Raw genomic sequence first — 12,782 nt, 5'->3', positions numbered from 1 at the left:
ATAAAGTATATTATCCTCCCGTAATATCTACAATAGATGGGAAATGAAGAACAAAATAATAAAATGTTTGGCTTAGTTGAGATAATTCGGAAATACTCATAGTTTTAAAGAAAACTATTATTTTAACCAAATAGTAAACATTGATAACTGGTTTTTCGTCTCACTTAATGTGAATGTAATTTCCAAATAAAAAAGGCTTTAATATAAACTAAGTAGTAATTTAATTACAGCTTATTTAAACTGGTCCAGTTTCATAGAAAATTATTATCATAAAATGTCAGTAGTTTCTTTAAAAATAAGTCTAAAATAAATTATTAGATATCTGTTTTAAGTCATAAAATAATATTACCCGTAAATGTAAAGGGCGATTCCAAAAGGACTTCACAAATTTAAAAGGTATAAAAATTAATTGAGATAACTAACAGATTCGGTTGAGGTCTCAATTTATAGAAAAATAGATCAAGCTTGTCTATAATTCACTTTGGTTCGATATGGCTTCCATTTCTAACGCGACATACATCCCACGTGCAGTCGATTTCATTCCAGACTGTCGCCAGCAAGTTTGACGTTACCTCTGCAGCTGCGGCGTTAATTCGAAGTCTTAGCTCAAAAGACTATCATTAAGCAAAGGAGTTACATAAACCCGATTTTTAATAAAACTCCACAAGAAAAAATCTAGTGGGGATCAAATCTGGGGAGTGGCCATGCAATTGGACCTTCACGACCGATCCTCCGACCTGGGAATCGAGTATAAAGAAAATCTAGGCGGTAGTGAGGCAATGTTCCATCTTGCTGATAGTATTAGCACCCATCTTGGTCAACATCGTCTAACTGAGGAATTAGAAAATTTTGAAGCATTTCCAGAAAAAAGATACAATTAACGGTTTTCTCCTGAAGAAGAACGGGCCGTACAGTCTCTGTTTGCTTAGGGCACAAAAAAATTGACCTTAGGGCTGTCACAAATGTGATGTAAAGTTTCATGAGAGTTTTTGCTACCCTATATTCGGCAGTTATGGGTGTTTTCCTTGCCATTAATGTGAAACGTTGATTATCACTAAAAATATTATTGCCTAAAATTATATCGTTGTCTGCAATTTTTTCCATCATTTCCACACAAAACTGTAGCCGAGAAACTTTGTCGTCTCTGTAATGTGTTGAACCGCGGTTTGTTTGAAAGGTTTCAAGTGCAATCGTTTACGTAATAAACACCAAAACAGTCTTTCTGTAATACCAGTCTCATGTGACGCATGTCGAATTGATTTCTTCGGACTACGTGCAAAGCTTTCTCTAAGTTGTTCCACAGTAGCTTCAGGGATGCGTGGACGTCCTGGTGATTTTGTATGTTTAACGGAACAACCTGTCTCAACCAAGGTTTGGTGCCAAGAGTAAACTGTATGCCTATTACGAGGCTCCCTGCTGTACTCTCTACAAAGATTACTTGAAATGCAGATACTGACTGCAAATCATGAAACTAAAACACACAGCGAGCACGTTCCACACTAGTAAATGTATTCATTTTTAAAGTGTTAAAATGCTATTGGTGACAGAGCTGGTGGCCAAATTCGGTACTAATAACTAATTGAGTCAAAACTTATGTTTTGCTATGAAATTAGACGTAAACCGAATTTGTAAATTTTTATATGCTTTTAAAATGGCGAAATCTTTTTGAATCACCCGTTATGATAAACATTTTCTCTACAATTTTCTTTTTCTTATGAAAGTTTTGTGATGTTTTTTTTAAATAAAAATATTAAACACTGTAAGTTTACATTTTTTATGAAGCTGTTAAATTGAATGATTATCATTGTTCATCACCAAATTTGTGGAATAATAATTAAGTTTTTTTCAATTTCCCTTGCAGTTTTGAAGCTGAAGTAGACTGTTTGATTCGCTCTTTATTATCACAATTTCAATTACTGATGTTAATAAAAGAACCGGCGGCATGATTCAGTCGACAAACCGTGACATTCACCTACATTACGTAAGTAAACAAACGTTGAACCACTAATAACTATTGCGTTACCGAGTTCGGGAATTCAAAATTCAACATTTTTCTTTTGTATTAAATGAGGTCAAGGCAAGGGTTCAACGAATTATGTAAATATTCCGTACCGTATTTCTTTAATTCTGAAAACATTTTTTTTATCTATAAACACAATCTACTTTTTATCTTGTTTAAATATTAAAACGTGTCGCCAAAGAAATGAACTGCCCGTTTTACGTTTAGAATTCAATCTTATTTCTATATTTAAAAACAGATTCAATGTAACTTCCTTTTAGGTAATAAAAAAAAATTAGTAAGAATTAAAAAACAATTCAGATTACATTGTTTTAAACAAATATTTTGTTTTTTTGTTAAAAAATTTATCTTTTTTCCCTGTTAGGAGTAAAGTAAAATATTCTTCAAGCACTCCGACTTAATTTTGTTCATTTTATTCCTCTTTTATCCCAGGAATAGGAAATTCTGTCCAATAATATTTTCACTGATATAATAAATAATTATAATATTCTATAATTACACGCATACCAAGCGTGATTTCTAATCTCATAGATGTAAGTAGATTATACAATCTTTCAGTACCAAACGAGACATAACCAAATAAGTAGGAGATTGCATTAAAATATGGTTATTATAATCAGATGGGATTCAGTTTTTCTACTAAGTAGATTTTTAATTGTGACGAAATTGATATATTTATCATAATTTATCTCATCACCGATTTCCTCTCTCAAAATATGATATAAAATAAATTTTCAATGAACGAACAGTACGGAATATGTATGTGTGTCTGTGTGTACAGACCTTTTGTCTCGAGTTTTGATTTTAAAGTCGGATTCGGATTAAGCATCGTTAGAGGATTACAAAAATACACGAATGTTCGTGATCGGCCGTTGGGTTCACCTCAAAACAGCCGTAAAATTAAAATCTTGTAAAATCATTACGCAATAACGGCGTAAGCAATCAATTTGGTTCAAACGCATAACGTAAGGTTTACTAAAATAAATAAATATCAATTTTGTAAATCAAGTGGGAAACTTCAAAATGGCAGAAAAATTAACTTTTTAATAATTAAAAAAAATAAATAAATATTTCATAAAACCGCCAAACACGAGATAAATAAATTATATGAGGCTCGGCTTATAAATTTTGCATACTGGCGTGCTACACGGAGACAAAAGGTACTATCGAGTTGGGCGTGTCAGCACATGATAGCTAAAATCCCCTTCTACAAATCTGCGATAATGCGTTAAAATCCGTTTACCGGTTTTTTTTTTCAGTAGCAGTTAAAATGAAGTCGAGTACGGCCAATATCAACACAGTTAAAACAGCGCGCAGTAATTGTATTTTTATCAGAGAAAATGTGAATCCTACGAATATATTTCATCGTTTAAAAGCGGTTTACCGTAGTGAAACTATTAACAGTACTGTAAATAGGTGGGCGTTGAAAATCCCCGAATATGGAGCTGGTAAAGCGACAATTGAGGACGCACCTCGCAGCGAACGACCAGTTTCTGTGACTGACGAGAAACATCGAAAAGAGGTGGACGATTTGCTTCAAAGTGACCGGCGAATCACCCAGCAACGCATCGCTATTCAGTTAGGTATATCTAAAGAACTAGTAGCTATATTAACGAGCAATTGGGTTACCGTAAAATGTGTGCACGATAGGTATCCCGCAAACTCTCTGATGGCTCTCCGCAAGCTGAAGTTTGAACCTAATTCCGCATCCGCTATACACGCCGGATTTGGCTCCGTGCGACTTCCACTTCTTCCCTCATCACAAGAGGAATCTCAAAGGTAATCATTACACCACCGACGATGAGGTGAAGGAAGATGTTGCCATTTGGATCCGAGAAAGTCCGCCAGAATTTTTCAATGACGGAATGCAAAAACTTGTCACACGTTGGGAAAAGTGTATCTGTGTAAAGGGGGAATATATTGAAAAAAATACTGGATTTTGTAGCAAAGGTATTTTACTTTTATTCATTTTTTATTATTACAATATCTCTTTCATTCCCGTGCTACGCATATGCGCAAAATTTATCAGCCGAGCTTCGTATTAACTTGGCGTATGTATTGCTTGCTACATTTGATAAAAAAGAAACATATAAGTAATTAAACTTGCTAAATACTTACACGTACTTTTATTTATCTTAAACCTTATATTTTTATTAATTATTAATTTCAATTATTTTATCTATTTCTAATATTGTCCAATTACTGATAATTATCAGAAATTAGGATTCGGTATGAAGATTAGGTTGTAGAAAATTCTAGTAAACGTTTAACCATTCACGCACAGAATACTTGATAGATTTTAATGAAATTATTTTAAAATACTAAGGAATTGTACTCCTTAGTATTTTAAAATACTAAATTAACATATTATATAGCAAAAAAAATTAACATATTAAAATTTTAACATATATACTTTTAACTTTGTTGGAAGATAGCCAAAAGTAGTAGAATTAAATTAATCAGAATAAATGAAGACGTCATTATTTAATCAAACAACAAACTTATCAGGTTCTTTGGCTAATACTAATCATTCTATTAACAGTCTGTTTCGAGAACGAATGCCAATATGTCAAGTTTCGTGTGTATTCAGTAATTTAAATGAGTTTTGGTTGGGTTTTTTGTGTATAACGTACTATGACCCGGATGTACCAGCAATACCATTAATATTAATGTAATAACAAATTAAAATTTTCAGGAAGAATATAACAATGTAAATCGGTTTTAGTTAACTATGATTACTTACAATATTTGCAGTATTTTGGATGTAATTTCCATAAACCCATCTACTTATTTTTATATTCAAATATTATTAATCGATTAAAATTGAATCAATTTCATGAATTCAGAAGACCTGAAGAGGAAATATAAAATCATTTAAAGCTTGAATACAAATTACTGCGAACATTGAAGCCGTATAATAAAATAAGGTATCGTCAATATAAAATTATGTTAATAAATACATATTAAATACACTAATTATGTTATGATAATTCTACAATGTGTTCTTGAAATTTACATTATGAAATAAAACTTTTATTCTTACATTTAACTAAAACTGACTTCTACAGTAAATCTCTAATCTTTAGAAGTGAAAAAATTAAAAATTACAAAAAAATTATAAGTTTATGTTTAATATTGATTTAATTTTAACTATTTACTAATATAAAATTCTGTGAAGTCTTCTTATGCTCTAATCACAAAATAACGTGTCAATAAAGCATCAGAAGTTCTCTACAATTCGATCTTCTTTCAGAAAAATAGCAGGAAAACATTTTTAAATCACTTGGAATTATCACCTTTTGATAAATCAATAAATATTTATAACTAGTAGACTCGGCAGTGCTTCGCTGTTGCTAAATTTGAGTGTATGGATTAAATAAATCTAAAATTATTCTGCAGCCGGTAACCAAACATATGTAATTTACTTCGTTCATTTCGTTGTGCTGTTTCTTTTCTTTCTCTCATTCTCTTGACTCGAATTGTGTGTCCACCAATATATTATCGTTTTGAATTCATTGTTATTTTAAAAATATAAAGGTTTTATCTTCTATATAAATATTAATACTATTATTTAGGTTTTTTTTACATTTTTCATTTATGAAAACAATGAAACGGGGACAATATTACAAAAAAACAATAAAATGTACAATTTTATTTCACTATTAATTTTTTTTCTTTCTTCTTATCTTTATTTGGAATGTTTACTACAGATCAAACCTCACAAATCTTACTACTATATAAATCATAAAATAAATGTTTAAATAATAACCTAAAACTTCTTTTACTTCGTTATATATATCGATAGACATCGCCCATATCGATTGTCATTGTCAATATCGATCGTTGTCAATGTCAATATCAACTTCTTCAGACAGTTATTTAATTTAAATATTAAATTATCATATTATTAAATATATGAAGCTAATAACATGTAAAAATAAATAATAAATTGTGAAATTTTCAGTGAAATTGGTTAAATAGTTTTTGTGTTATTAGGGCACACACAAAACTAAGATTCTCTTTTATTTATATACTCTTAGAATTAAAGCATTTACTAATCTCTTCCGTATATGAGTATACAATCCCATAAATGTGAGACTCTAGTTTGAAATATGTTATTCTTTCAGAGAACTGATCGGTTCTATATAAGTGCAACAGTTTTTTGGCAAATTCCAGGAAAAGTTTTAAAGTTTAATAAATTCGTTTAAACAAATTGTAATAATTTTTTATGATATTTTTGATACTGGGAGCAGAGGGTCAAAACAAAAAATAGATCTTATCTATTCTAAGGGGGTTCTATAACTAAGGGTTGATCTATATCTAAGGGGGTTTTCTTGCATTAATTAATTCGTAGCTTGAAAAAATTAAGTTTTATAAATTATTCATATTTATATTTATAAATATAAAGATTTGTTGGCCAGTTTATGATTTCCTTCTTTCCAAAATACAAGTTATGATTTTTTTATTTTAATTAAAGCTTATTCATCCAATTTTTGTATTTATTTTTTTAAATATATATGCTACAACATATAATTGAAAACAGATTCAAAATAATTTGTTTTCATTTATTTTTCAATTATATTTTCTTTAATCTCATCCAGTAAAACTGTTTCAAATATGCCACAGTTATTCCTGAAAAGAAAGTAACAAAGTAATTTAAGAATTAAAGGTTAATAAATCCCCCCCCCCAAAAACACTTACTTAATACATGAAGATTCCCTTATGAATACTTAAATATTTCCATAGAAAATCAGTTGATTAAGATGCACTATTTACAACAGTTAGGTATCAAATTTCTCCAATAGGCAAGCATTAGTTAGAATGTAATGGAGTAAATACTCGTAACTTTCCGAAACCTCCTGCCAAATCTGAAAAAGAGAAAGAACAGGAAAAAATAATAATGAATTAATTTATTTTGTATCCTAAAGTAATTTTGAAATAGTGTACTGAAAGGTGAACAACTCACCGCTTACACACAAATAAATGAGTCAAACTATTATTATGTCAGACAGGTATAGTCTGAAAAGAACGAAATTGTATCTGAAATTCATAATATATATGATACAGGGAGAATACTTTAACAAAGAAGCGAATATAATGTACAAGGCTGACAGACTGTGGTAATTAAATAGTAGATGTATAAATATACATTTATATAAATAGAAACACTCCGAGCTCGTTTAGTTTTTTCACTATTCTTTTTAATACACGTATTAATCTTTCTCGTGTGTAATTTCATCCCGCCGCAGTAAAACCGATGACGATACTGCTGTTTGTATCATAAACAAGAACTGTAATCGCTAGACATTAGCGTAACCTTTGGTCTCGTTATTATAGTATAACAATCATTGACACAAACAAGTTCAGTATGATGTGGTGAAATATTAGAAGTGACCAGTAATAAATTGGTCATGGTCATGCTGCATTAAACCGGTCATGTACGTAGCTTATACAGAGTTTAGTATAATACTCAAGGAGCTTATCGAAAACGGATAACTGCTATCTCTTTCTTTCAGAACAATAATAATTCTCCGTTATAACTAACTAATGATGATAATAAATGATGGATGATAATAAGTTCGAATTGAACTATTTATCTTATCGCGTCAACAAAATACGAATCTCAACTATTCACAAGTTGTTCAAATTGTAATTATTTAATAAAAGAATTTAAAAGTTATCTTTCAGTGTTGTGTCAGTACACCTTAGTGAGTTTTTTAATTGTTATATTTGTGTAATAAATCTATATACGGTTTTTAAAAAAGTAATAGAAGTAGGTTTTTGAAATAATGGGTGAATTTTACAAAAATGTTATATTTACAAAACTTGTGTGTATGATAATATTAGGAATGAGTTCATTAATTAGTGGTTGTTTACCTTTAATTTTGACTTATTTTTATGATAAAAGAACTTACTTCAACGAAACTGATAAAATTAATGCCGAACGTAAAAAACGGCTCGTTATTTCATTGTTACTGTCTTTTACCGGAGGAGTTCTATTTTGTACCGTTTTTATACATCTATTACCAGAAGTCGGTGAAATATTCGAGGAGTTAAAGACAACTGAAAAGTATGAAAATCTACCGGAATTTTTACCTCAGGCTCTTTTGTGTTTCGGTTTCTTTTTTATGTACTTCGTTGAAGAATTGGCACATAAAATTCTTCACGCTAAAAATACTAGTAATCTTAGTGAAAACGATTCGGCGACGATGAGGTGCGATTCCCTCTCTTACATTGAAAACAGTCCGAGTAATTCTGGTTCCGATGTTGTAAAAAGTACATTTATAAAGAATGTTTTTAATATTACAGAAGAAGCATCAAAGAATTTCTCGTTTCAAGAAAGACAGGATATAATAAATGCCATCGGAAAAGCGATATATTGTACAGATGAACAGTCTCTTTCTGTTTCTACTACAAACACTTCTCCGATAAGGAATCAACCGTCGAAAGAAACGCCTGAAGTTGAACTAGTAAAAAGTAATTCTCGTAGTTCAGTGAGAAGCTTCCTTTTGGCTTTAGCATTATCGGTACACGCTCTATTCGAAGGAATGGCTATCGGGCTGGAGAAAAATATTTCATCAGTTTGGTATGAAAAAACAGCATTTATTTTATTAATATTTAATTTATTCATATTGATATTCTGATAGTAAAGATATACCGTAAGCAATAATAATTATTTAACTCTATGTTAGCAGTCGTTTTCCATTCCTGATACGCGTAAAATGTATATGTTTATTGATTTCTTTTATCGATCGCTTAAATATTTTGATGAATTTTCTCCAGTCCTTTCTTTTGTGGAATAATCTTTTCTTCACATGAATATCTCTTTTGCTCGGTCCTTCAAATCAAGGAATTCTAATCCAGAATATCTTACTTTTCGATCCACAAATATAATATTTTTTATAAAATTGAACCATAAGATTCTGGCTTTTTCATTTCATCAAAAGGCCTATCTTCGTTTTAATTTTGTGATTAGGATGATTCAGTAATTTACAATTCAAAATTGAATGCTAGAAATGAAATCGCCATCTCCCTATGATCGTGTTCTTAATTACAAAATTTTAAAAACACGCCTTAAATAACGAAAAAAGTATATTTTTATGAATTAGTTATCTTTTCCTTCTTGATTTCTATCTAATAAGTGTCACTTACAGGTTTTGTAGTTCCTAAAATAATTTTAGTTGAACTAGATGCTATTCATAAATGCTCAGTTTTTTGGTACAAAATTTAATCCTTAATTGTTCTTTTTTTTAATCTTAGTTACTCAGATTACTTCTAGTTTTCTTGTTAAGAAACTTTATGAAATTATTCCAGTTGCTATTAATAAACTCCATGTGACTTCTAAAACAATTTATTCGATTCCCGGTAAGGTAACTTCATCTATATCATATCCATCCTTAAAATATTTGAAAAAGAATGTTTACAGCTATTATAATTTTGAGAAAAAAGAAAACATTAATAGAAAGTTAAAGTTATTAAATGAAAATAAAGAAAAATATTTTCTTCGATATTTGTCTAATTGTAAACTTTTTAAAATCTTCTATACTTATGTTAGTCAAACATTTTATCCTTAAGTAAAACGTAAAAAAAATTGTTTCCACCTGATTCTCATTATAATTTTTAAAAATGTTTCTTTGGAAAGTTATTCAATTTTTTTTACGTTAAAAGTTTTCAACAAAATATTAACTCTACATTCATAAACAGTCTCCTGTAATGTTTTAGACGTATTCCTTCAATTAAAATAACGAAAAAAGTTTGATAAACATGATTTCGAAAAGGTTTTGAGTTATGGTTAGCAAAATATTTCATCATGATTTTTTCTCCAACAATAAAATGTGACTATATTAAAAATCCTTGGATACACATTACGGGGAAAAATCGGTGATTTGTTATGTTCTTAACCTGAAAAATTAAAATAAAATAAAACCTTGTAATAAAACCTCGTAGAGAATTTAATTCTGTAACTGAAAAGAAATTCTACTTTTATTTTAAACAAAGAACAGAAAAAAGTAATAATATAAAACTCACCAAACATTTTATTGATGTTCCAAAAAAATTCTCGAACTGTTGAATTCTACAATTCTGAAATATTTTTTATTTTTTCAGGTCAAAAACCATAGTAAACTACCAAATGTTTTCACAATTGTGCCAAGAATTTCAGTATAGGTTTTATTTACTGTTGAACGAAAATCAGTGCAAAATTTTTCATTAGCCGTAATCCGAAACATAAAGTTTAGGACCAATTTTTTTTATTATCTTTTTCATTATTTTAATCAGAGGAATATGCCTACAAAGTTCACCAGAAATCTCCTAGTACACAGGAAAAATATTATTTTTCGTTCTGATATAAATAGAAATGACTCACCCTAATAGGGTGGGTCATCTAGTGACCAGCTCGATCTAGCGATTAACTCGTCATCGCAAATCAGCTGATTTAGAAGTCAAGAGTTTTAAGGTTCAAATCCTAGTAAAGACAGTTCTTTTATACGGATTTGAATACTAGATCGTGGATACCGGTGTTCTTTGGCGGTTGGGTTTCAATTAATTACACATCTCGGGAAGGGTGGACCTTAGACTGTACAAGACTACACTTCATTCACATTCATACATATCAGCCTCTTCATTCATCCTCTGAAGTAACACCTTGCGGTAGTTCCAGAGGCTAAACAGAAGAAAGAGAAAGAGAGAGGAAAGGGGATAAGATTACACCGAATATTTTAAGTTGAAACATAGGATTTTAACCAGGATTTTGATAATTAGATTTAATATGAATATTTGATTAAATGTGTTTCGCCATTTCTTGAATGATGAGTGAACAACAGACATTGTCAGAAATGAACTGTCAATAGAAAATAGTGAAATGATTCACTTAAATGTTTAATTCTATTCGAAGGGAAGAGTTAACATGATAAATACTAATTGTATAGAGAAAGTTTAGTTTTATACTCACTGGGATTATAACTCGGTTATTAAAAAATTAATGTTTGATTTTCTGAAACTGGTAACATCGTCTAGCCAAGACATTAATTCAGTTCAAGGTGTCTTACTAATAACATGATTTATTTTTTTTTAATTTGCACGTATTAGTTGACAGATATTGTTTTTTACATAACTGCCCAAAAAGTAGTGTGATATATTTAGGGTATGTGTATGTATGTTTGTTTGTTCCACCGTAGCAGCTCAACGGCTGAACCGATTTAGACTATGACCCCCATTGGAATCTTTACGTTACCGGGATCGTCATAGGCTGCGTAATATATGTGTGTTTGTATATATGTATATATATGTAGATGTAGATGTTTAAATAAATTTTAAAAAGTTGGAAAGAATTATACTATATACAAAATTATCACCCGCACGCTCTTTAATTATCCTATATTAAAGAGCAATTTTTTTTTTTTTGGCAGTCGTGTTTTTTATGTGTATAACTAAATTTACTCCATATAAATCATATTTCAATTTTTATTTACAGTTCTACTTACAAACTACATCATACTGTAGTAATTAAATAAAAATAATTAAAACAAAATAGAGTGTGAAGTACACAGAAAAAGTAGACAAAGAAGTGAGGTGAATAGGTAGAGTGTCATTTTTAGATTTATAGAAATATGAAGCATTTATCCACCGATAAAAAGTAAAAAATTGATTTTTATCCAACTTTTGTAATAATTAAAAAATATTTTACAATTTCTTAATTCGCTTAAAAAGAAAATTGTACGTAAGAATCCGGTTCATAGTTATATTTACGAATATACCTGATAAATGTAACTTATCCAAAGATAATTTAGCCTGCAACTACACCAACTCATTAGCATTTGTAAAAAATAAACAATAATAAGATTCTTAAAACAGTAATGCTTTTATTATCTATACTATAAACCTACTGCAAATTAAATATAATTCATACTATATAATATATTAGAAAATAAACGGAACACGTTTTAAAAGCTAAAAAAAAAACGGTAGTCGGATAACAACAGCATTGTTTCAATAAACTGTTCAAAACTGAGGTAGAGGTTGGAACTCTGTCAAAAATAAATTGTAGTGGTAAATAAAGTACACACACACACACACACACACACACACACACACACACACACACACACACACACACACACACACACACACACACACACACACACACACACACACATACACACACACACACACACACACACACACACACACACAAAGAGAGAGAGAGAGCGAGTGAGAGAGAGCTATACTATGAAGTTAGTACACGTTTTATAGGTCGTTTAAATGAGAACTGAATATAATACAGCGGGTTTTACGTAAGTACAATGATGATAATAAAAATAGGTAAATAAAAGTTTAATAGTATAGCATCTGAACTTCCTATAAGCTATAGTCGAATGAAGAAATAGGGGAAAGGATACAAACTGGATGTATTAAAGAAATATTCTCTTGGAAGGTTAATAAACTGTTCAATGACCGCGTAGAATACTGTATTCTGTTTTTAATTTAATGAAATTCGAGAATACCATTATTATTTTATATTTATTCTACATAGATCAATGCAGTAGTGCTAAATTTTAAATTATAGTATGAAAATGCCTTTTTATACGAAACTGATAAATTGTGTACTTTTAATAAAAATACAGGATGATTATTCATTTGGAAACATATCCTTCTAAGCAGGAGATAGAAAGAGTTTATTCAGTTGATGGTTAGGTTCTAAACAGACTTCAATTGAGAGCGATTTTATTTTCAACTCGTACAATTTTTTAAATATATGTTCAAA

The 12,782-nt window shown here is 29.8% G+C and overlaps 1 protein-coding gene across 2 annotated transcripts in view; it reads left to right on the top strand.

Annotated features, from left to right (window-relative positions):
- The first annotated feature begins 4,529 nt into the window (after window positions 1-4,529).
- Window positions 4,530-12,782, top strand: part of LOC142322205 (zinc transporter ZIP3-like) — a 38,758-nt gene continuing 30,505 nt past the window's right edge. Inside the window, exon 1 of one of the 2 annotated variants that reach the window (XR_012755800.1) lies at window positions 4,530-4,947. Coding sequence is in view for 1 of the 2 variants with exons in the window: in XM_075361012.1 (XP_075217127.1) it covers window positions 7,810-8,606 (797 nt within the window). In the remaining variant the exon portion in view is untranslated. Of the gene's footprint in view, window positions 4,948-7,410; window positions 8,607-12,782 lie in introns of those variants that run through there. The other variant, XM_075361012.1, reaches the window with a different exon arrangement.

This window comes from Lycorma delicatula, chromosome 3 (genome assembly GCF_047948215.1).
Source record: "Lycorma delicatula isolate Av1 chromosome 3, ASM4794821v1, whole genome shotgun sequence".
Classification (NCBI taxonomy): Eukaryota; Metazoa; Arthropoda; class Insecta; order Hemiptera; family Fulgoridae; genus Lycorma; species Lycorma delicatula.
This window is presented reverse-complemented; position numbering and strand designations above follow the sequence as displayed.